Source organism: Trachurus japonicus, chromosome 20 (genome assembly GCF_045865225.1).
Source record: "Trachurus japonicus isolate A0001 chromosome 20, Traja_1.0".
Lineage (NCBI taxonomy): Eukaryota > Metazoa > Chordata > Actinopteri > Carangiformes > Carangidae > Trachurus > Trachurus japonicus.
In genome coordinates, this window is record NC_140926.1 from 26,617,900 (window position 1) to 26,642,867 (window position 24,968).

Consider the following 24,968-nt stretch of genomic DNA (forward strand, 5'->3'; position numbering starts at 1 on the left):
GGGACAACGAGGAGTTTTGGAAAAGCAAAGTGTTTTCACACTACATTTATGAGCCTCCGCGCACCGTGAAATTCTTTGACCGGCGCAAGACAGACTCATGTTTTCATTCATCAAGAATTAAAGTCAGAGGTTGGAAGACGATCACATACCGTCATAGTTCCCACCATAAACGGCGATTCTGCTGCGTTATTCTCATGACTCGCCACGAAACCGAAAGTAAAGAAACGCTGGTCGGCTCGCCCAGCATTTCCACCACCACTAATAATAACACAATAACGATAGAGACAAAACAATATATTTATCAGGGATGCAAACAGCGCGCCGAAAAGCGAAACTCGCTTTTTTCATGACCAATTAGGTGACTTGTGTGAATCGTTCAGATCCGAAGAGTTTTTGTTTTTGGGGGGGGGTCTCAGTGTCTCAGCTGGGGTCAGTAAAGTGTTTTTCTAACAGGCTGACAGACAATCACGTGAAACTGAGGTGAACTCATTCATGGTCTCTGATTATACTGATAACAGCCGACCTCCAATGTAGACGCGCGACATGCACGCTCATTAAAGCGGCGCGTATCCGCGTGCAGTCGGTGCGACGGCGACGCCGTTTTTCCCCCCGTGCATGTCCGTGGGGCTGTGCGCCGCGGACATGCACGGTTCCCTACGTTGCTGTGTCAGGCAGGTGTTTCCACGGAGCTCTGCCCCGTTTCAGAGGTGAAGGAAGCCCTAAGTGGAAAGACGTCGCCTCCGCGATGTAGAATGTGTTCAATTAAAGTGAAACTAACACATTATATAGGCCTATATGTCCATTACACACTGAATGAAACTGAATGTCTTTATTTATTCAGTTTATTTTAATAGTAATAATTATGACTAACATTCAGTGAAGACCTAAAATTCCGTATCTCCAAAATTGAAATATTGCAAAGGATCTTTTTTTAAAAAGCATTTTTAATATAGAAATGTTGGCCTTCTGAAAACTATGTCTATAATCAATCAATCAATACTTGGTTGGGGGGTTGAACTACTGGAAATTGACTTTTCCATGATATTGTAATGTAATCATTTGTTAATGGTGAGCACCCCCCCACGCCAGACAATTCCTCTCTTTTTTGGTCCTGACCCGTTTGCATCCCTGATTTATCTAAAATGGGCCCATTAACAAGTGGTAACGTAGATTCATCCACATTAATATGAGACTTTTTTATTGTCGCAGAATTTTTCGTTCTGCTGATGGAGAAACTCCTCGTTGTCCCTTTAAAGGTTGGTGTGAAGAAGAGATCCAGCTTTGTGTCGTCTGCATTGAAACAAGCACTGATAGCATCGGCAGGAGAAAGCAGCTCCGCTCTGCAGCAGCTCTCTGATAACTCCTGTCCTCCTCAGGTCAAGTCTGGTCCCACAGACGATGAGATCCACCAGGCCCATCTGGACAGCATCAAAGTGATCCACGTGGAGCCGCCGTGCTCCAGCCTTCCCCAGGAGCCGGCCTCAGCCTTCATGTCTGGGGGGCTGGGGCTGACTCTAGGGCTGGGTGTGGGGGGGCTGGCTGCCCTCAGCATCCCTCTGCTGGAGGCCTCGGCCCTGCAGGGCCTGTCCCAGAAGGAGACCCTCAGTCTGCTGTCCCTGCCCTTACCGCCCGGCTTCCTGCTGCAGCCCGACGGGGGGGCCGCCACGGCCGGCGCGGCTTTGTCCGGGGCCAAACCCGGCGAGGCGGGGGGAGCCGGGATCATGGAGCTGGCCGACATCCAGCAAATCCTCAAAGTGGCGACTGCAGCGCCCAATCAGATGGGACTGACCCTACCGCCTCTCGCCAAAGCTCCTGGATTCACTGGTGGTCAAGGTGAGTGTCGCTCCACTTTTATTATTCTAACCTTTATTTAACCAGGTTTGTCCCATTGAGATCCAAGATCTCTTTTGCAAGAGAGACCTGGCCAAGAATGACAGCACATAGTTTCAACACATAGTCACATTGATTAAAAACATAAAACAAACAAACAAACAAAACAAAACAAAAAAACTATTGAATTTTCAAAATTAGTTAAAAGAATTTACAAGATTAGTCAAACATTTGCACTCGAGTAAAACATTTGCACTCCTGAAGCCTGGATGTGATGGAATTTATCATGGACTTGAATACATTCAGAGATACCAACCAGACTTTGGAGTTTGAGCTCTGACTGCAAACTGTTCCATGTACTCGGAGCAGAGAATCTAAAAGCTTTCTTCCCCATTTCTGTTCTCACCTTAGGAACAGTAAAATGACAAAAGTCCTGAGAGCGGAGACTGTAGGCCCTGTTAGCCAAGATTAGAAGGGATGATAAATAAGATGGAATCATCTCAAGAATGGCCTTGTAAATCAGCACATACCAATGGCCGAGCCTGCGCACATATAAAGATGGCCAATTTACTTTACTGTACAAGACACAATGATGAGTTAGAGCTCCACAGTTTGTAATAAACCTCAGAGCACCATGATACACACTATCCAACATGTGGAGGCATTGAACGGAGGCATTCATATATAACACATCACCGTAATCAATAATCGGAAGAAAGGTTGACTCCACCAGTTTCTGTTTCACCCTAAAAGAGGCCACTGAGCTCGTTGTGTTAGTTCATCAACCAGTCACTGACTCTGCTTCTTACCCCCCAGGTCAAAACCAGAGTCAGAAAGCGATGCCTCCGCTGAAGCCCAAACCTCCCATCACCCCTCGCTCCAGCCTCACAGCCACCACCCCCCCCCCCCTCCAGAGCTCCCAGCAGGCCTCGCTGGGCTGCATCAGCCCCAGCCTGCCCCCTCCCACCCCCGCTCTCTTCAAAACACCTTCCTCCTCCTCCTCGGCCGGGAGCGGAGGGCAGATGGACGCCGAGTGCATGGGCGACGCTCACACGCCCATGTCCGATTCGCCGCCGGCTGCCACCACGGCCGTGCACGAGGAGGCGGGGCTTAGCGGCAGGAAGCCGGGAACCAAAGGGGGAAGCAGCGCCGGCTCCACTAAAGGCTCCTTCCCCTGCCGCTTCTGCGACCAGGTGTTCTCCTTCTCGGGCGTGCTGCAGGCTCACATGCGCTTCCACCTGGGCATCCTTCCTCACCAGTGCAACATCTGCGACTACGTGGCTCCGGACAAGGCCACGCTCATCCGACACCTGCGGACTCACAGCGGCGAGCGGCCGTACGTCTGCCGGGTCTGTCATTACCCCTTCACCGTCAAAGCCAACTGCGAGCGCCACCTCAGGAAGAAGCACGCCAAGACGTCCAGGAAGGACATCGAGAAGAACATCAAGTACGTCACCTCCACCACTACAGCCAACATGGCGCCGTCGGCCATCACCGCTCCGACCACCAACCCCACAGACACAGAGACGGGCTGCACCGGGGCCGAGACCACCTGCCGGTTCTGCGGCGAGGACCTGAAGACCTACCGGGCGCTGCAGATCCACCTGCGAACGCACAACGGCTGCCAGAGGAAACCGTTTGAGTGCCGGCGCTGCGGCGCCGCCTTCCTGGCCAAACGCAACTGCATCCACCACCTGCTGAAGCAGCACCCAGAGGTGCAGGAGAGGGAGATCGAGGATCACATCGCCACGCTGCAGCCAGCGGCCGTGCCGGCCACCACCGTGGCGTCTGCCAGAGCTGCTACCAACGGGTTGGGCCTGGCTCCCATCCAGACGGTGAAGGTGGAGGAGCTGGCTAACGTGGTTTATCCTACAGAACTGGACCAGCCGCTGGACTTCTCGGCTAAAGGCCGCGGCACCGGCGCCGGCACCGGCACCGGCAGGCAGGCGGGGTCTCCTGGCGTCAAACTGGAGAGCGTCTCCCCCAGCTTCGACTGCTCGGCCATGGACCAGCCCATCGACCTGTCCATCCCCAGCAAGAGGCAGCGCAGAGAGGCCCACGCAGAGAGCAAGGAGATCAAGACGGAGCAGAGCGCCAGCAGCATCGTGGAGCAGCAGAGCGCTCTGTGTAAGGACGAGAAGGCCGGCAGCGCCGCCGCCCTGGCCCCCCTACACCCCCACCCCCACCTGGGCTGCTACCAGCTGCCCCCTGCAGCTCCTCTTCCCCCTGCTTCCCTCTCCAACCTCAACAACTCTGCTAGAGCCCAGCGCCTCAAACCACTGCTCCCCAAACCAGCCTCCTCTACCTCCTCCTCTCCCTCCACCTCTGTCAAGGAGCTCCCTCCTCTGGCCTCCATCGCTCAGATCATCCACTCTGTCTCTGGAGCCCCAGACCTCCTGAGGAGAGAGACCCCCTCGTTGGAGGCCAAACCCCCGGCCCCTGCTGCTTCCACTCAGGCTGACTCAGCTGCTGACGGCCCCGGACCCTCCGCTGGTCCAGAGACACCGAGTGAAGACCCACCTGAGGGACTTTCCAGGTCTGTGAGCTTCATTATAAACCCACGTAACCACTAAATAACATTGTTTGTAAAGTTCCTGCTAACTGAGTGCTTACCCCCCCCCTACAGAAAACGGTCCAGGAAGAAGCTGGTTGCTCTGGCAGCGAAGGAGAAGACTGTTGTGAGTGGCAGTGGCAGTGGCAGTGGCAGTGGCATTGACTTGGAGTCCAGTGGGGAGTTTGCCAGCGTAGAAAAGATGTTGGCCACCACTGACACTAACAAGTTCAGTACCTACCTGCAGACTGGAGCTGCAGACCTGGGAGGAAAGAGAGGTAAAGAAGGGGGGGCAGAGGTCAGACTAAGTGCTTGAATGCAGGATGAATGAATGAGTGATGTCAACGTCTGGGGTGGATGATAAACTAAGGCTTAATTCTAATCAGATGGTGACAGAGCAGAAGGAGGGGAGGAGAAGGAGGGAGGGGTGAAGGAGGAGGCCAAGCCGGCGGCGGCAGCGGGGGCTCCACCCAAAGGGAAGAAGAACGCCTACTCCAACTCTGTCCAGAAGATGACCTGCCCCTTCTGCCCCAGAGTCTTCCCCTGGGCCAGCTCGCTGCAGAGACACATGTTGACACACACCGGTAATACACACATCAGCCAGTCACTCAGTATCCAATCAGAGGTCAGGAACTACCACGAGGGTCATGACACTCTGTCTGTCTTTAGGTCAGAAGCCGTTTCCCTGTCCCAAGTGTGATGCCTTTTTCTCCACCAAATCCAACTGTGAGCGCCACCTGCTGAGGAAACACGGCGTGACCCACAGAGCGCTGCGACGCAACGGCTCCCTCGCAAAGAAAGACGGAGATGAAGGCTCGCACGAGAGTGCAGGTAAGAAAAAGCCAGGCTCCCCATGTTTTTGCAGTGTCTGTACATGTACTTGTACTTTTTTTTAATCTGATACTTTTCTGTTGCTGTGTTTTTCTGTTTGTGTTCCCGTATGTTTGTGATGTTGATGGGTTGTACGTATGTTACTGCCACCTGATTATTTGTGTCATTTTTTTAAAATGAAAAAGAAGAAAGAAAAGAAAAAAGTAAAAAAAAAATGAATGAGAAAGAAAGAAAGAAGAAAGAAAGGTCTCCACTAGGGCTGGTGGGGGGGTTATCGGAAGCAGGTTTTGCTCTTGCAGTGGAAGAGCTACACAAGCTTCCGTTTGGAGTTCCTCTTTTTCTGTTTGGAGTTCCTCTTTTTTCTGTTTCTATTCCCTGCATCTGTCATCACATTTTATTAGTTTATGATATGATGACTATTTCTATGTGATGCTTTCATACAGATCAAGTTGAAGTAATTTTTTGTGTTGATAGTGTGTGACAGTGTAGCTGCAGGTACTGATAGCAGTGATTCCATTCTGTCCCACAGAGAGTCAGTCGGAGACGGAGCAGGCTGCAGGAGAAGCACAAGACCTCAGCAGCATGGCCGCCTCCACGGACGGAGGCTCCTCCCCCACCAGGGACAGCCTCCATTCTGAACAGGAGGCGGAGTCAGCAGACACAAGCCCCACCCCCAAAGAAAGCCACGGTTGGTCACTGAAAAGCCTTGTATGGTTTGATCTTCATAAGACTGATTTAAAAGTGACTTCATAACTAAATGTTGTTATTACTTGATGTGACGTGGGTGGTGTTTCTATGGCTGACTGATGGATGTTGCTCTGTGCTGCAGGTTTCAGTCCAGATGAGAGCGGTGCAGAGCAGCAGGAGCTGGAGGCCATGGAGCAGGCAGAGCAGCAGGAGGCGCCAGAGGCCACAGCAGCACAGGGACAGCACGCTGAGCTGAGCAGCAGCAAGGTGATGATCAAACTCAACTTCTCTGCTTTTCATCTGTGGCTCAGTCCAACAAGTAGACTCAGATGTGAATAGTCTGGTGACAACATGCAACATGTGAGCTCCAACTGTAGTGAAGAGTTTACAGTGATCTGGTTATTAAAGGGATAGTTCACCTAGAATTCAAATTTCACTCATTATCTACTCACCCTCATGTCGACTAAGAGCTCAGAGTCCTCCATTCCTTCTTTGAGTTACGGGGGGGTCCGCACAGCAGTATTTGTCCATATAATGGTTGTCAATGGATACCAACTTTCTTCGTCCAAAAAGACACAGCAAAAAACATCCAAATACCTCCATACTGCTCGTCTGTAATGTCCCTCTTGTATTGAAGCCCCGACATGAGAAATTGTTCCGAAAAAAATTAAATAAGTCTATATTTTAAGCTTGTTTGTAGCAGAAGCTCCCAGTGTCTCAGTTCACTGCTCTTCCTGTGTCAGTGCAAATCTCGCGTGATTTGCACTCACCGGCGGAACAATTTCTCATGTTGGGGCTTCAATACAAGAGGGACATTACAGACGAGCAGTATGGAGGTATTTGGATGTTTTTTGGTGTGTCTTTTTGGACGAAGAAAGTTGGTATCCATTGACAACCATTATATGGACAAATACTGCTGCGCGGACCCCCCTGTAACTCAGAGAAGGAACGGAGGACTCTCAGCTCCCAGCTCTTAGTCGACATGAGGGTGAGTAGATAATGAGTGAAATTTGAATTTTGGGTGAACTATCCCTTTAATACCTTTTCATTTAGTTTCCTAAATGTTATTGAATAAAACAAGAAGATGGAAGACAGATATTTAGAGATGTATTTAAATCAGTAGAGGCATTTGAGCAAACCTTTATTGATCAATCATCTGCTCCAGTATTGATCAGTATCGGCCTTTTCCAGATGGAGAGCACAGACGATGACGACTGCCACAGCAACAAAAGTCTGGACCTGAACTTTGGCAAGAAGCTGATCGACTTCAAGCTCTCCTCAGGCTCCACTCAGGAAGAACAAACCTCCGAGCCCACCTCCTCTTCATCTCCCTCCTCATCATCCTCTACCTCCGCTCCCCAAGCAGCAACAGAGAGCCCAGAGAAGAAGGAGAAGGAGAAGGAGAAAGGTGCTGCTGCCGCCTCCTCCAGCCCTGTGGTGAAGCAGCAGCCCGAGTACAAACACGTATGTCGGGTTTGTAAGAAGAGCTTTCGTTACGCCACCACTCTGGCTCGCCACGAGAGGGCGCACCTCTCCGAGGAGACGCCCGCCTCGGCGCCGGAGGAGGAGACTCTGCCAGCGAAGGAGGAGGTGATGGAGAGCAGCGCCACCGTAGGGACGGAGGGGGAGAAAGAGGAGGAGCAGAGGAAAGAGGCGGAGATGGAGGCAGAGGACGGAGGACTGAAGGGAGGCGAGAGCGAGGCGGGGGAGAGCGGGGAGTCGGAGGAGGAGGACGAGGAGGAGGAGAAGGAGGAGAGGAGCGATGAGGAAGGGGAGGGGGAGGGAGAGGGGGAGGGGGAGGGGGAGGGAGAGGCGTCAGAACCAAAGAGTTTGGAAGGAGGAGAGACGACGGGAGGACGAGTGGACAAGAGGAAGAAGATCTGTAACGTCTGTGGCAAACGGTTCTGGTCCCTGCAGGACCTGACCAGACACATGAGGTCACACACAGGTACAACACACTTCACTTATACCACTTTGTGTTGTTATTTCACATTTATTTCTAGTATTTATGCTGCATTCAAAACAACTCGGAAGTCGGGATAAAACGAGCTCTGAGTTGTAAAAAATGAATTGAATGGTGTCGAACTCGGAAACTACAGGTCGGAAACTCAGGTATCATATCAGAGCTCCGACTTTCCGACTTGACGTCACGACAACATTAAAACATGGCAGCTCTCGTCTTAAACAGTTAGAATTTAGACATTTTAAGTTATTTGTTTAAGTTTTAATTAGGGCTGGGACTTTAACGCATTAATTACGATTAATTAATTACACAAAAATTAACGCGTTAAAAAAATTAACGCATTTTAATCGCACTTAAAAAAAATTTTTTTCAATTTTTTTTCTTTTTTTCTCACGTGTGTCTACGTGCGGTGCACCCGCACGCGAGAGAGGCGGCAGTTTGAGAGGCTGACTGGCAGAGATGAGAGCTGGTGAAACGCTAGCATGGTTATTTAAAACACCATCTCTGATCTCTGCCTGCACATAGACACACAGACACGGGTGCACGCTAAATGCGCTATATAGCGCTAATTGCTCAGCTGCAGCGCTATATCTATGACCTGTCACTGTCACAGGTGCAGCTCATCTCATTATGACAGGACTTCACCCTCAGAGCTCTGTCTTCAGACTGTCCTGACCTGTCCCTGAACATCACACAGGGACAACATGGAGCTGCCTGTGTGATTGGTTACTGAGTTTTATTAATGTTTACATCAGGCTGAGTTCACCAAATCAGTTTATGCTACTGTGATTTAAGTAGCCTAGTTAAATACTACAGTAATCATCATAGTGTATTGGAAGGAAAGACCATTTAATCTGTATGTATCAAATATCCATTAATGAATTAATCGATAATTTGCATCCCTAGTCTGTTGGTCTTGGTTAAGTACCACCTTGAATGCTTAAGCTTATGTATTCAGTCATTCAATAGTATACTAAAATCCATGTGAAAAAAAAAATGCTTCTCACTGTTCTCAGGTCAAATATTTATATGCGATTAAAATGCGATTCATTGCGATTAATTAATTACAAAGCCTCTAATTAATTCGATTAATTTTTTTAATCGAGTCCCGGCCCTAGTTTTAATGCATATTTTTTGTGTAATATTGCAGTAGCCGGTATGAAATACGTTTATATTAAGCTGTGGTTGTTGTATGGTATGAAATTTTGTTCCTCGTATGTGACAGAAATAACGTTTAACTGTTACCAAGGCTGTAACATTATATGTGCACTCATCTGCAGCGTCTCCTCTCCTCCAAAATAAACATCATTTGCTGCTGCATTTATTTTTCCTGTTCAGCTATGAGCCATAATACGCCAAACTTCCTTCAGGTATCCATGTTTTTTTTTCTTCCGAGTTCCTGCAGCGTGAATGCAATGATGTCGGAAGTCGGAAACTTCCGAGTTGGGAATTCCGTCCTCCGAGTTGTTATGAACGCAGCATTACTTTTCTTTACATTTTTTTCTCTCTCTATAATTGAACCTCTAATCTAGTATGTGTTTTCTAAGTGTAACTCTCCTGCGTGCAGGTGAGCGGCCGTACCAGTGCCAGACGTGTGAGAGGACCTTCACCCTGAAGCACAGCCTGGTCCGCCACCAGAGGATCCACCTCAAGCCCCGCGGAGGAGACGGGTCCTCCGCCGCCAACGACGACGCCAGCGAGGACGGAGACTCGTGCACCCCCACCCCGACCTCCACCTGCCCGCCCTCGGAGAACGAGAGCGAGTGCGGGAGCGCCATCGTCGGGGCCAAAGAGCTGGAGGAGGAGGACGTAAGAGAGGAGGGGGAGGGAGAGGGGGAGGGGGAGGAGGGCCACGCAGCAGAATCTGCCACGGTCCAGGAGGAGGAGGAGGAAGAGGAAGAAGAGAAGGACTCTGTAAAAGCAGCAGAGCCCAGTGCAGATCCAGAGGCACAGAGCACAGACCCCCCCCCCACCACCACCCCCACCCCCAGCCTACAAGCTACTGACACAAAGACAACTACAAGTGACGAGTCCTCAGCCAGCAACTTGAAATCAACACATGACACCTTGAAAGACTCCTCGTCCTCGTCCTCGTCCTCCTCCTCGTCCTCCTCCAGCTCCCCACCAGGCCAGGCCTCGGCCTCGGCCCCCCCAGCAGAGGGCTTCATCCAGGGGCTGCTGGAGATCCACACCAAGCCGTCTCTGGAGCACATCCTGCCCAACGGAGAGCCTCCTCTGGTGGGGATAGACTGAGAGGCCGGCCCCCCCACATCACCACAGTGCCATACAACGGAAAGACGCTACACCATTGATGATGATGATGATGATGATGATGATGATGCAAAAACTAGCCCGGAAAACTTTTTTGATAGAAAGACGAACACCTCGTTTTCTTGAAGTGCCTTACTACTAGTCCTACTTCTATGATGTTTTTTGCTATATCTTTATCTGCATATTACAGAGGATGGATCTAATTTTTATAGCTTTTTACGATAATGATTTGCATTACCATTTTTTGTGCGGGGAATCTCTATTTCAGCAATAAAAAGAATAAAGTTACAATTTATTATTGTTCTAGATTCTGTTTGAGAATTTATGATCAACTTAGGAGACAAAGAGAGACAGACAGAGACTGAGCTGGACTGTCAGTGTCTGTGTTTATTCTTCTGTATTTAAATCACAGCTGGCCTACAGCTACGCATCACAGACTGAACAATCCCACTGTAAGACCTGAACCAGCTCTGGATTTGAGAATGAACCAGTCTGGGTGGGGAACTTGAATTTGTTTTGGTCCATCAGCCACAGCTTGTCCAAATCCAGAACCCAGCGGTCCCTCCTGCGTTTTGATGTTACTGGAGGAAAACTGAAACTGGAGGTGACGGCTGGTTTTTGGTAGGTCACCGTGGCTACCGCAGACAGCTGCTGGTCGTGGCTAAAGAAACTTTTTGTAACTGGAAACCCAGAAAGGCCAGTGCTTCGTCATCTTTTTCGGCTTCCGCACCCATCCCCATCTCTCGGCTGGCTCTGATAAAAAACCACACAGAAACATTCATCAGCTTGACAGTCTCACCAGATTTCAGTGTGAAAACTCTGGAAAGGGCAGAAAATAGTGTTGAGAAGTTTGTGTTCTCTGTGTCTTTTTTTTTTTTTTGAAACCCATCACACTATTGATCCCTTCATCCCTCAAAGCCACCCTGTGAGTTGGTTTGTGTGTTAATAATTTCTTATTCATAATCATTCTCATTTGATTCCATGTGTGTACAGAGAGTTGAACATTTGGCATGTGATGCTAGAGTATTTTCTGTTTGTTTTTTCGGCGTGTGTGCGATTATCAGTGATATTTAGGTGTAGGGCGGGGAATTGTTTTTGTGGATTCTTTTTTTTTTTTTATATATATATATAACTGAACAAATCAAATTTTTCTTTGTTTATGTGTGTGAAAGTGTGTGACCCCCACCTGTCATCATCATCCAAACCCCCACCCCTACCCCACCCCACCCATTCAGGGTTTCTTACGGGGCCTCTGGTGTGCTAATGTTTATGGCCGCTAACACCTGACCCAGGTTCAGTTTACCTCAACCTCTGCTTTTTAACTGCAACCATTGAACGGACAGACGAGCAGCACTGTAGCAGCCTCCCAATCCCACGTCTTCCTCAACAGGCTAGTCTGTGCTAGCCTGCTCAAGCTAGCCACGGCTAACACACCAAGGTCCAAACTGGCTAGTTGGCTTACACAGTGGCCCAAACAGAGCTAACCAAGGCTAACTTAGTAGCAACAACAGTGTAACATAGAAATGGAAAGGGCTAAGACTAACTGCTAACAAGGTTTGTCCAGTGAATGTTAACACAGCTAGCTGTTGTTATTAGCCGGGGTTAGCTGAAGGCTCAAACTCATGCTAACTAGGTTAACTCCATATCACACAGGTTAACCAGGCTGCTAACTGAGCTAACGTTGTGTTGGTAGCAGCTGCTAGTAGCTTGGCTAGTCTCCTTCCAGTATTATCACAATGTCTTCAGTTAGACATGGATGACTTCAGCACTGTTTGTCCCCACATAGCCCTGTCCTCTCACATCATGTCCAGACCTGTTTGAGACAAGAGCAGCTCCAAAACAGCTCTTTTAAGAACACTCCAACGGTCACATCTCCCATCAATGTATTTGGCATTAATGACAATCAAATTATTACTGAAACCCTGTGTTGGATCTCAGTGTGATTTCCAGAAGGAGGTGTAGATGATAGGGTGAAAGGGATGGATGGATGGATGGATGGGTGGATGGATGGATGGATGGATGGATGGATGAATGGATGGATGGATGGATGGATGGATGGATGGATGGATGGATGGATGGATTAGTCGGGTTGGGTTGGGTTGGGGTGGGTGTGAGTGCAACACTATTTTGTGTTCCTTCAGTGTATAACCCTGCTACACACACAAACAAACACAGTGACGGGCTGAATCACCCCCTGCTTCAGTGTAACCAGACATATCCACAACAGATGGAGGCGCTGAATCTGGATCACCTACTGATCCAGATGTCACGAGGGACGGGTAGTGTGTATGTGTATTTTCTTTGTCGTGTGAAGATGAATATTGCTCATTTTTCTTCTTGTACATTTTCACCAGTTTATTTTTTATATCAAAACAACCTCATAAGCGAAACGAATCGAACCTCAGCGGCTCATAACGAAACTGTAAAGCAGCGACGGTCGGCCATTTGGTCGGTCAAAGAAAAAGAGAAATATTGAACAACTGGATTGACTGACCGACTGGACGCTGCTGTGAACTGGCACTAACAACTTCCAAAACTACTACTACTACTACTATTACTTCTACTACTAGTACTACTACAGTGGAGTATCATGTTAGAATCAAGAGAGAAAGAGAGTGGGAGGTTCCTTGTCCAAGACCTGGTCCAGCCCTAATTGAATTTGACAGTTTAAAACTTTGAGCCCAAACACATGACAACAGTGTGTGTGCTGACGAAAATGTTAATCTGGAGCTTGGTCACAAACTGAACAGGAAGTTCACATTTTACTGAAGAAACATCTGGTACCACTGAGTCCTGGTTTTTCTCTAAAACCATGTTTCTTTTGCAGAGAAGTTGACGTCCCAACAGAGGAGGCTTCAAGCGTCACAGCTTCCTCCTTGACTTTGCAACATCATCACAACACGTCATTTCAGTTCTATGAAAATGTGCTGAGATGAACTTGAATAGAATTAGAAATGATTAGTAAAAATCTGAAGACTTTGGTCGCTAGACTCTCCTCTCAGTGACCAGAATGTGATGACTAGAAACCGGAGCTGATGTGATGGACAGTGTTCAGTTACTCTTCTAAACTTTGAGTTCACTTGTTGATGAATTACTGATTTTGTCGGTCGGCTGTTTCGGTTCAGAAACTCTCTTTCTCTCTCTCTCTCTACTGTTGTGCGTTGTGTTTGCGCTCTCTGTACACCCCTCTCCCTCGGGAATATGCATTCATGTACATCTGACTGTGAGTATGCATGTGCGTGCACGGCCATATGAATACTGGACTTCCATTTGAATGCACATGGACTGTTTTTAAATATATTTATTTGGAGCCCAGGTGTGTGTGTGTTTGTGTGTGTGTATGTGTGTGTGTGTGTGTGTGTCTGGGTGGATGTGAGTTTAGTTTCTACAATGACTTGAGAAGAAAGCCATGTATTAAAAATATCACATTTATGCTGCAGAAGTGATGGTTTGTGTTGTGGACTAAGCGGCTTGCCGTAGGGCGCAGCAGGCCGTGGTGTGTTTCGGACTTAGCAATAAGAAATCCCTCTGAATCCAAAAAGCTTTATGTAGATCTCCTGTATATGAGTTGAGAACAGACTGTCTGGGTCTATTGGTTCTTTTGTTTATTTCTAGTTTGGCTGAGATGTGGTTTTTGTTGTGCTTATATTTTTTTTCTCTCTGACATATAAATGCGTATAAAACTGTGAAAATCCATTTTGTGTTCAGTTAAGGGTGAGTTTTAGGTTAGTATTTTTTTGCATGTCAATCTAATTTGTTCAATTATGGATGATTTCTCCTTTCTCCATCTCTTTTCACACACACACGCACACACACATATAAATATATATATATATATAAATATATATAATCTTGCTCTCAGGGTCTTTCACAAATCCATTATCAGAAATACTTCATGTTCTTACTTCCTGAGTTGCAATTTTCCAAGTCCTGATTATTTTGTCTTTTTCTAAAATAATGATTTAGAACTGTCAATCACTACATTGAGCACTTGACTGTGAACTTGTCATCACCTGGCAGAGAAGATGTCATTTACTCTTTGGTGCTTTTACAGCCGGAAACATGTGACATTTTTGTTCTGTTCTCCCCTCTCACTCGGACATTTGGTTAAAGCCTTTTTTTTGTTTTGTGGTTGAAGCCTCGTGTTGAACTATCTGTCCCGGTCAGAGGTCAAAGGGAACGTCAGAGAGAAGATTTAAACACATCCCTCCACCAACACAAACACACACATACATGCTGGACCTCAATCAGAAAGCATTAACTCACAATCATGTGGAAAACTTCAGACTTTTCTGTGATTGTGTTTCCATCCTTCCTTCCATCCCCTCGTTTGCCCTCTCCTCCCACATTAGTACATGACAGTTTCACAATGTCAAGAGATGTAAACCTGGTCTGTATTCAACCCAATAAGAAAAAGCAATAAAGATTATATCAATGAAAGGTGTGTGAATCAAACCCTGTGATGTTTGTCGTTCTTTTATCATTTTGTTACTAAACTGACATTACATCTCATTATCCCATCATGGCTGATTAGTTAATCATTTTAGAATTATTTTGCAGCAAACAAATTAACACTCTTCTACACAATTACAAGGTATTGACAGTATATATCTTTATTTTCAGAATCAGCATTAAAATATATTTCCATAGTTACTTCATACAGTTCAGTGCCATCATTTAAAAACACAGGTTGTTAGTGAAATGATCTTTATCATACAAAATAAACACCTCATACAGTATATACACATGTCTTCATGCAGAGTGAACAGGTTCATACACACCCATGTGTATCTGTTGATATGATAATACACAGCATACATGATAAACAGACTGCTCATCTTCACTTCATCATCCTCACTGAGAGGTTCAGTCTGAGCCTGACCTGGGATCAGACTGACTGTTAGATTAGCTCTGATGTCCATCTCTGATGTCCATCAACATTTCTCCCACATGTTGCTTTGTTCACAGTCACACTGTGGACGGTTTCATCAGCGACTGATCCCCAAACAGCTGCTTAAAGTGGACCACATGCTCCTCACAGTGCTCTCCTGTTAAAACACGCACACACACACACAGAAACATTAGTATGTGGTAAATCCATTAAGCATTCCCCCTGCACTAATGAGTTGGAGTTTACAGTACAACAGTAAGAGATTGCAGAACAGACATAACAGCAGCTTTTATTTATTAATGTGCAATCATTGTCAACAATTAGAACTTCTCCTGTAAAGACATAATAAATCCAGCATGTGTTTTATGATGGGCTCCAGTGTTTCCCATTAATTAACGGAAAAAAAAAAAAAAAAATTCAACTTTTTTTTTTTTTCTCACGTGTGTCTACGTGCGGTGCGCCCGCACACGAGAGAGGCGGCAGTTTGAGAGGCTGACTGGCAGAGATGAGAGCTGGTGAAAAACACCATCTCTGATCTCTGCCTGACACAGACAAGGGCGCACGCTAAATGCGCTATATCGCGCTAATTGCTCAGCTGCAGCGCTATATCGCTCGCACCCTGTTTTTGTATCAGTACAGTGCCCCTTAATGTCATACTCTAGGTATTCTCTCAATGCTTATTGGACACCCAAATGAGCCTGTTTCGCCCTGTTTTGATATAAAGGAAAGGCTGTGGGCAAATAGAACAAAAAGGACTGAAATGTCTCTAAACCCTGGACCTAGCCCTATCTCTTAAAATGTACACGTTATTCCCCCTGTGCATTTTATTTCCTCCATCTGTGCCTCTTTTTTTAATGTTCTTTTTTTCCCTCTTTTTTCTATATATACTGTAAAACCAATGACTTCTTTAAAAAAAATAAAGTTTAAAGCAGAAGTAAGCGATCCGGTGGTTTTGTCTAACTTCCTGTCAGCCGATGGAGTAAGCAGTCCCCGCCCTCGTCCCTACGTCAACACATTCACGTGCATCCCTTGGCTGTACACACAGAGAGGACCGCCCCTTTATGCCGTTCTCTCTCCTCATTGGATAAAGGTTGTAGGATACAAGGAAAGTTTTCTCCTCGGCTTACAGCAGAGCAGAGTGACTGACACACTCTATGTAAGTGATTGCTGTCGGAAGATACAACTATTTAAGACTTATATTAACACAAACATTCCGCTTACTTCTGCTTTAAGAAAACAGTTATTTGTTAACATATTAGAAGACGGTGTACACAGCTGGAGTAGTTCCAGAGGAACAGTGGAATGTGTGTGTGTTGTTGCCTGGGTTAAAGCCGGGGCTTCCTCTCAGCCGCTGGTTCCTCTGCTGGAACGACCGGAACACGGTGTAGAACAACATCTGGTCTCCGGTCTGTCGCGCTGCGTCCAGAAACTTCCTGGCCGACACATTGTCATGTCCACCTGTCCACAGGGAGGAGGAGCAGGGTTAGCTCACTGCAGGACAACATGCCTTCTGAAGTTACTATGGAGACACACAGCTGATCTGTGTACCACAGACTGTTGACTGGACTGAGTTCAGACAGGACCAGGTCAATAAACTGTCGTAATAACATGTTCTCTCATCAACATAATGTGACACCACAAGTGTTACAGTGTAGTGTAGATGGACGAAGAGCAACACACCTACACTCCGGATGAACCTGAGTGCACCCAGGACCTGCTGCTTGGACAGGAGCACCTCAACGATCTCATCATTGGCTGTGGACAGACGCTGACAACACACACACATTATATCAATTAGATATAGATATACACACTCTTTTTTAGTTTCTCTAGATTAGTTTAGTTACAGTTTATCTGTCAACTTGCTGCTAGATGCCTGAATTTCCATTTAAGTGTGTGTGTGTGTGTGTGTGTTTTTGTGTTGCATACCTTGAGCATGTCCAGTGACAGCTGATGTGCAGGAGGATAGGTGCTCTCCAGAGACAGGAGCAAACAGGCCTGGGGTCAGAGGAGAGACAGACAACTGACTGGACATGATCCTGACAGCCTGCAGGTCTACTGTTGAACGCACACTTCTTATTCACTGAAACTGGTTTCAGACCAGATGGAGTCTGGCTAAGCGGAAGCAGGAAGTAACGTCTAAAAAGTCTCCATGTAAGTGATCGGGAGTCAAAGTTTTATTTCGTGATCCGATTGAATTGTGCCATGAGAAAAAAATATGACCTCTACCTGTTTAAAACATCACGTTTCATGCCGAGAAATCAGCAGTTTGTTGTAAAACGGCAACAGAAGAATGTATTTAGTGAGAAGACGCTCTACAGACTACAGATCTGGTGTCCCACAATAAATACGTCACCAACTGACACGGGAAAGGGCAGCATTTGGTGACGTCACCTACGCCACCTGGAGTCTTTCTGGTTACGGATTCTGAATTCTGAATTTTATTCTACAATAGTTTTACAACAAACTGCTGATTTCTCTGCATGAAACGTGATGTTTTAAACAGGTAGAGGTCATATTTTTTTCTCATGGCACAATTCAATCGGATCATGAAATAAAACTTTGACTCCCGTTCACTTACATGGAGACTTTTTCTGAATTGAGGTCCCATGGCGACCGTTACTTCCTGCTTCTGCTTAGGCTCTCTATGTGAGTCTCACATGACATCATTCAGACTGTAGTGGTTGGGGACCAGTTTCTGTCCAATCACAGGCATGGTACTCAAGCTGAATCAATTAATCGATCCGTGTAGAGAAAATTAATGAATGAGCCTTCATCAACTCTAAGTTAGTTTGAATTTGAATGTTTCATGTTTGAGCAGAACTTTTCCCAGCTTCTTAAACAAGAACAAAATGATTAGTTGCTGCTCTGCTTGGTACTGTTGTGAAACTTCCCCAGCATGAGTTTAAAGGGATAGTTCAGCTTTTTTGAAGTGGGGTTGTATGAGCTACAAATGGCCATTAAGTACACTAGATGCAGTAGAAAGGTTTCTGCAGCTCACCAGTGGTTTGGAGTCACTGAGGACGTGATACTGCAGGAACTGGTGCAGCATGTAGAAGAGGTTGTGCTGCACCAGGGTTTTAATCACCAGCTCATACAGGTAGTGCTGGAAGACAGGAAGAGAGAAGGAGCAGCCCATCAGCCGGAATGTTCTCAGACAAAAAACACAATGAGTCAATATGACTCAGCATTTGAACAGTACCTGCACGGTGATCTGGAACTGGTTCAGAGAGCGGATGTATTCCATCAGCACTGCAATGATGAACTTATGGGACATCCCCTGCAGGAAACACACACAATCGTACTTTTTATTATTTCAATTTATTTTGAATGTGTGTGTGTGTGTGTGTGTGTGTGTGTGTGTATTATTCTGGCTTTACTCGTCATTGATAAACAGTTCACAGATTAGCTTTAAAAACCAACTGTCTAAACCTGATAAAAGAAGTTCAATTAATCCAATCTGATTATGTAAAAAATAAATGAATAAATAAAATAAAATACGAAAGACTGGATATGTACAAACATATCATACATATAAAATATTTCCCTACACGCACAATAAACCAAAATCTGACAGGACACACTCCTCTGAACAACAAAATGTTTCAGCAGGAGGTTTTAGAGAACAGCCTCGCAACAAGTCAACAGTCAACCACGAGAAAGTGTGTGTCCTTTGTATAATGTGTGTGTGTCTGTGTACCTTCCTCTCTGTGAAAGACGACAGGACGTGTGTGTACATGTCTGACTGGTCGATGACGGCTTGAGTTCTGACCGGACGTTTCTGGGCCGCGCTGCCTCGGCTCGGACCAGACTCCATGGCCTGCAGTGGAAAACACAACCCTTTGAAAACAACTGAGTGTGTGTGTGTGTGTGTGTGTGTATGCTGTACGTTGAGATTGTGGGTTGTCACTCACCACAGTGTAGCTCTGCTCTGCCTCCAGGTACTCCTTGTACACCTGATTGAGCTTGTCAAAAATGGTGGCTACTACAGGAAGACTTCCCTTCTCACCCCCCTCCAGGACTGAAGGAACAAACACTTGGTTTTAGATATTTCATGGGTTATATATATATATATATTACATATTTACAAAACAGTAAAGGGATAAAAATATCACTTATACACACACACACACACATACATATATATATATATGTATGTATATATAATGTGTATATATATGTATAAGTGATATTTTTATCCCTTTACTGTTTTGTGTTGCAGGTCCTATATAATATATCATCTTTAGATTTGATAACAGTTTCATTTCTTTCCTCTGGGTCGCCTTCCTGATAAAAAGACTCGTACTCTGTGAGCAGACAGACAGGATGACCATCTTGCATTCTCTCCGCCGTAATAGGAAGTCCATCAGTTTGCCTTTGTCCTGCAGCAGGTTCACAGTTGGAGGCAGCTTCACCTGCAGGTACCACAGGTAACCTGACACGCACACACACACACACACACACACACACACACACACACACCATGAAGGCTGAGGATGAGAAAACTCCTCAGAACACTCAGACTGTTGCTGCTTCAACACATTCATTTCATTTGAGTAGAAGATTCAGTGTAAGGTGTTATTTCATCCACAGTGTGACAGTGTGTGTTCCCACACCTTCACTGGCGCTGATGATGATGTCAGGCTGGAAGACGCTCCAGGAGGAAGAGTCTGGGATGATGGTCAAGGTCAGTGGGAGAAAACCAACAGGTAACATGTAAAGGATGTGAACAGACGGTGACCACGGTCAATACAATGAGGCGTGTGTAGAAGGATACAGAGCTGACAGGGGACAGGAGGCTGAGACGGGACCACCGCTGGACCTGCAGAGACACAAGACATACTGAAAAGGAACCCCCACTATGACCACTTGAATAAACAATCAGTCTTCTCATAGTCTCACAGATAACTATTGTCATTGCTTAAAAAATCCATATTGTTTAGTATATCTGTTTACCTATGGAGGCAGCTATTATTCTACCTGTGCAATGCACCCTGGGGGCAGGGGGGTAAAGAGGTTGCACATCACAACACCACATTATTCTGCGTTTGGCTGCAATTTCCAATCAAAAGGTGAAAGATGGTCACGGGTTCATGTCTGGATTCAGGCTACCTGTCGCCTTCAAAGTTCTGCTGTGATGCACGGGACATCTACCTGTCAGCATCCTGCCGTGTGTTCTACTGTTAAATCTGACAAATACAAACTACTAGCCTAGAAATCTAGCTGCACCCTAGCAGCAGAAAATATATTTGCTCCGTAGGTGGGTCTAGAAACGAGCCATAGGAACTTTTTGAGTCTCGAACACCGTTTGTGTTCACCAATCACAGCGCTCTATCTGTTTAGAGAGTCGTTGGGCGGGCTTAACGCGATGACGACATACATTTTAATTATATTGTCTGGCTTGTCAGGCTAACGACATCCTGCTCTTTGCTCTGATTGGTCGTAGCACTACCCTATTGCGTGCAGAGGCAGTTTGAAAGACAGCCTTCATCCCGCCCCCTGGATTGAGCCGAGGTCTACCGGTCGTTGCCAGACTAGACATGTTAATGATATAGTCTGGCTTGTCAGGCTAACAAACTACTTCATTAATCCCCAAAGGGAAATTCATTATTTTCCTCATAATGTAGGCTGTAAATAATGCCACTATAATGCTAGTCTCTGAATAAAATAATGCTAATCTCTGACATCATTTATATTGGAATACGGTTAATCTCTACAACACACGCTCTCACACGCTCTTGTCTCCTCATGTCTTTGATCGTCTTCATTTTGAGCTTCAGATTGAGTGGTATTTTGTGTGTTGTCCCTCAAAAACATTCAGGTTTGAATTGAAAATGTTGGACAGATGACATGTTTGTTGCTGTACAATCAGAAAAACAAGACGGTGGAATATGTGGTTATCCATTTGACGTCACTGTCAATTACACTGGACCTCTAGAATGAGTTCTGTATCACATTAATATGACTGATACCAACATGAATCTGCAGCCTACAAGTTGTCATAGTCGTGGTTCCTCTTAAACCACAGTCAGGCTGAATGATCAAGTCAAGAGAAAGCAGACATGGTGACGAGGGAGGTGTGTGTGTGTGTGTGTTTACCTGCCAGTGGGATCCTGTACGGGTGTATGGAGCGAGCAGGCAGGACCGGCTGGTGTGTGTTGACGGCACAGTCCGGCTCCTTCAGCTTGATGTCGAAGATCAGAGATGTCTGAGACAAACGTACATACACGCACAATAAGTCAAACACAGCAGACAAACTCACACTTCATCTACACACATGTGCAGACACACACACACACTGACCTGTGTGCTCTGGTGATGAACCACCACCAGGTTGTCCACGATGTTAAGAGCAAACTTCCCTGTGGTGTTCAGCTTCAACACGTGACTCTTTTTACACGCACCCTCCCTGAACACACACAAACACACACAAAAAGACAGACTGTAAGCACTCAGATGTTCATGTATACAGTTGAAACCAAATCTGTGCTCAGTGAATTCAATTATCTGTTAAAGGTACATTGTGTAGGAATTCCTCCCATCTAGCGTTGTGGTTGTATATCACAAGCAACTCAATGGTATTTTTCATGCTGCATTCACGTGAAATTGGGCAGACGGCTGATGGACGACAGCTGCTGCACGTAACGGCATAAACAAGCCTCTATGTAAACAAGTGGTCCGTCAGCACCAGGCAAAACAATACACGTGACAATATGTTGTCATGGCGATGTGGTATTGTTGACCTGACCCACGTTTTACCGGCTTTCTCTGGACTTCTGTGACTAAAATGACATCTGGTTTGTTACCGATGGCCGTCTGCCGACTGCAGGTGAATGCAGCATCAGTGTAAGGCTCCATTCCTCCTCACTGCGTTACCGCGGTGACTTTTCACAGACGCCACCTCCACCTGAGCCGACAGCTCCGGTGTCTCCGCTGAGTTTCCGTGGTTTCCTACCGTCACGCTGCCACTGAACGTAAAAACATGGCGACACCACATGGCAGCAGCACCGAGCTTACCCGCTCCATGTAGATATGAATGATATGAACGGCTCATTCAGAGCTGAAAGGAACACTTCACTTTGTTGATGGGGGGGATTACTGGTTAATGAAAAACAGACTTTTGAACCAAATAATCAATTTTCATGAATAGATAACAGGAGAAGTTACACAATGTCCCTTTAAGCAAATGCACTGCAGATTATTTGATTCATCTGTAATTTAATTACATTAAATACAGGCAGCGTGTGTGTGTGTGTACCTTGGTAGGTGATACAGTACTACCTCTGCACTGGGACTGTTTGCTGTTCTGGAGTGATGCTTCAGGTACATCACATACAGCTGTCCATAGCTACAGACACAGAGAGGGGACAGGTGGGTAGAGACACACACATCAAATAATTAACCCAAAGGGCTTTAAGCTTTAAGGTGGCTCACATTGTTGCCATGGCGATGTCTCTCTCTGACAGGCTGAGTTTAGCGGGTTTGGGGACGACAGGCAGCTCAATCTCAAACTTGGACATTTTGGACATGGTCCCATTCTGAAAAAAGGAAATAACAATGAAGTGGCCAGTAAACCAAAAACTAAAGTGTGTGTCTAGAACAGAGAAGAAGCAGCTGTGTCACCCTGAAGGCGAAGGGCTGCAGGATGTTTCCCTGCACAGTGGTGGACAGCAAGATGACAGCAGTCTCTGGACAGTACTGGTACCAGTTCACATTAATACTCTGACTCTTCAGCAGCTTCAGACTGCGCTTGTCTGGAAAGACCTGCGCACACAAACACACACTTAACACACACAAGAGACTATGTGTCCAGACTCAACTGTTTTATTTATTTATTTTCTAGATTTAGCCAGCTAAGTCAACTGAGAATCGGTTCTCATTTACATGACAACCTGGGCCAGAGGCAACAATGATAACAGAATTATTGTGTGTATATAATTACTGCATGTGTGTTAATGTGCAACAAATGAAAGTATGTCAGACTACCTGATAAAACTCTATCCCCTGGTCTGTGATAAAGACAATCTCATTCCAGTTAGTCCAACAGAAACCCAGAACACTTGCATTCTTTGTCTGCAAGACAATAAAAAGACAAATGTCTTGTTATAAAACAGCACTGTTTAAGTGTTGTTTATTCAAACTGTTGATCAGCTGATTCCTCCTCACCACTCATGTAACATACCTTGCATTCCTGGGTGAACTCAGTGTGTGGATAGTCAGGGATGAAGTTGATGAAATCCTACAAACCAAGACAGAATCACTAGTTCAATAACTCTGGAGTCTTTAGGTTGAGGTAACAAGGCAAAAGCAGAGCTGCAGTCATTGTGTATGATTAATACAATAATTAAATCATTAATAATAACATTATTCCCACAGACGGATTTGTTTCACTAAGCAGAAGTTCACATGCTGAATTCTATTGATGAGCTCACTGGTTTTCCATTGACCTGAGTATTCCTCATTTCCTTCCACATGTTAGGGTTTTGGAGAGAGTCAGACACTGGACATGGACACTACTCTGGTGCTGCTGTTCACAACTCACCACAGACTTTGAGGTTCTCTGTACTGCCAGGATTTTATTTCCAATGGAGAACTTGATACACTTCACCTCTCCTTTATCATCCATTCTGTGTGGGGAAAACATGGTTATAATATGTGTTATTATTGTCAGGTGGACAGGTGTCAACTTTATATTTGAAATGAGAAAGGAGCTTATGGTTAAAATTAAAATAGAAAAGTACCTACTTGATTGAGTCTGTGTCTGAGGCAAAGCAGTCAATGCAAATTTGTAAATCTGAATTTAGCTTAGTTTTCTACTCTGCCCCTCTCCTGTTAATCACCTTGTGGCCCCTGGTGGCCCTTCAGGGGGGGCACAAACCATAGATTAGGAATTACTGAACTACACTGTGTAGTTGAATTCAATAACCGTCCTTCAGCCTGTCAATCTGAGATTCCTTCAAGTGTGCAAGTGTTTCAAGTACCTGAAGGCAACACTGCTCTTGTCATCTGGGCCTTTGACCACCACACCTGTGGCTCCACCTGAACGCACCGCAAACACCTACAGCCAGAAAACAGGAGATACAATATGTGAGATGTATACACACTACAGCATATCTGCACCTTGTGCTGCTCAGTCCAGAGACAGTTACAGTTACACCACTGACATGTTGAAGCAGATGTCATGTTTACAGTCTTACAGCCCTATAGACCGTCTCATTACAACTAATAAAGTATGGAAGTCCTAAAGCTCCAGAGACTTACCTTTACTATGAATGTGTTATAAATATCAAGTTGTATTTTCTGTCCCAGGTCTTGATGATCTTTCATTATTGATTGTTTTGTTGAACAAAATGCCACGTAAAGCCAGAGAACTTCACAGAGAGCACATTAGACCTCGTCTGTTACATGTACAGACTTTTGTTAACATACTTTTAACGACATTTTCTTTATACTGACAGCTAGCCACGTTAGCAACATCAAGCTAACTGACGTTAGCTCACCTGCTTGTTAGCCTCATCGAAGAAGACGTTATTGACGCTGGACGCGTGTTCAAACTGCACCGGGTTCTCACACAGCTCCAGGTAATGTTCCTCACTCATCCTCACACACCAGCCGACACACAGAACAGCTGTCTGCAGCTTTACCACTACTTTACTTCACTTCACTTTAGCTTCCTGGTAGCTGTAGCAGCGGAACCGGAAGAGACGACAAGGCTGCCTTTAGCTCCTTCAGAATAAAAGAGGCTTGCTTTATTAATCAACTATTAAATTCTTAGTTTGTGTGTGGCGCTTGTGTTAAATATTGTACCTTCTAATATGTTCATATGTTCTAATGCATTTCCACCATATCTGGAGCACTTACTCATTACACCTCCATTCAAGTAATTACTTGTTGTAAATAATTGCATGCACATTTAATGGGTGAGAATCCTGCAGTTGTTATTT

The 24,968-nt window shown here is 45.8% G+C and overlaps 2 protein-coding genes and 1 long non-coding RNA gene across 3 annotated transcripts in view; 2 read left to right on the top strand and 1 right to left on the bottom strand.

Moving 5' to 3' along the window:
* rreb1a (ras responsive element binding protein 1a) overlaps positions 1-10,428 on the top strand; it is a 76,335-nt gene extending 65,907 nt beyond the window's left edge. The window contains exons 11-19 of the mRNA XM_085763070.1: positions 1,377-1,833; positions 2,647-4,366; positions 4,457-4,659; positions 4,768-4,965; positions 5,051-5,212; positions 5,742-5,900; positions 6,042-6,166; positions 7,091-7,847; positions 9,430-10,428. Of these exons, the coding sequence (XP_085619196.1) occupies positions 1,377-1,833; positions 2,647-4,366; positions 4,457-4,659; positions 4,768-4,965; positions 5,051-5,212; positions 5,742-5,900; positions 6,042-6,166; positions 7,091-7,847; positions 9,430-10,115 (4,467 nt within the window). The 3' untranslated portion in view covers positions 10,116-10,428. The remainder of the gene's footprint in view (positions 1-1,376; positions 1,834-2,646; positions 4,367-4,456; positions 4,660-4,767; positions 4,966-5,050; positions 5,213-5,741; positions 5,901-6,041; positions 6,167-7,090; positions 7,848-9,429) is intronic.
* Positions 10,429-13,342: 2,914 nt separating this feature from the next.
* Positions 13,343-13,626, top strand: LOC146967030 (uncharacterized). The gene is made up of 2 exons (XR_015034482.1): positions 13,343-13,485; positions 13,516-13,626. It is a non-coding gene; the product is annotated as an uncharacterized LOC146967030 (long non-coding RNA).
* Positions 13,627-15,056: 1,430 nt separating this feature from the next.
* On the bottom strand, positions 15,057-24,733 carry rmc1 (regulator of MON1-CCZ1). Its single transcript, XM_085763068.1, has 21 exons — positions 24,525-24,733; positions 24,006-24,082; positions 23,567-23,651; positions 23,207-23,263; positions 23,011-23,097; positions 22,648-22,788; positions 22,459-22,562; positions 22,283-22,372; positions 21,328-21,433; positions 21,124-21,232; positions 19,802-19,846; positions 19,641-19,694; positions 19,331-19,459; positions 18,939-19,045; positions 18,725-18,844; positions 18,227-18,304; positions 18,026-18,130; positions 16,954-17,022; positions 16,705-16,792; positions 16,345-16,482; positions 15,057-15,181 (listed from the first exon to the last, which is right to left on the bottom strand). The coding sequence occupies exons 1-21, from the start codon at positions 24,621-24,623 to the stop codon at positions 15,102-15,104; spliced, it is 1,968 nt and encodes a 655-aa protein (XP_085619194.1). The 5' UTR covers positions 24,624-24,733; the 3' UTR covers positions 15,057-15,101.
* Between the last annotated feature and the right edge of the window lie 235 nt (positions 24,734-24,968).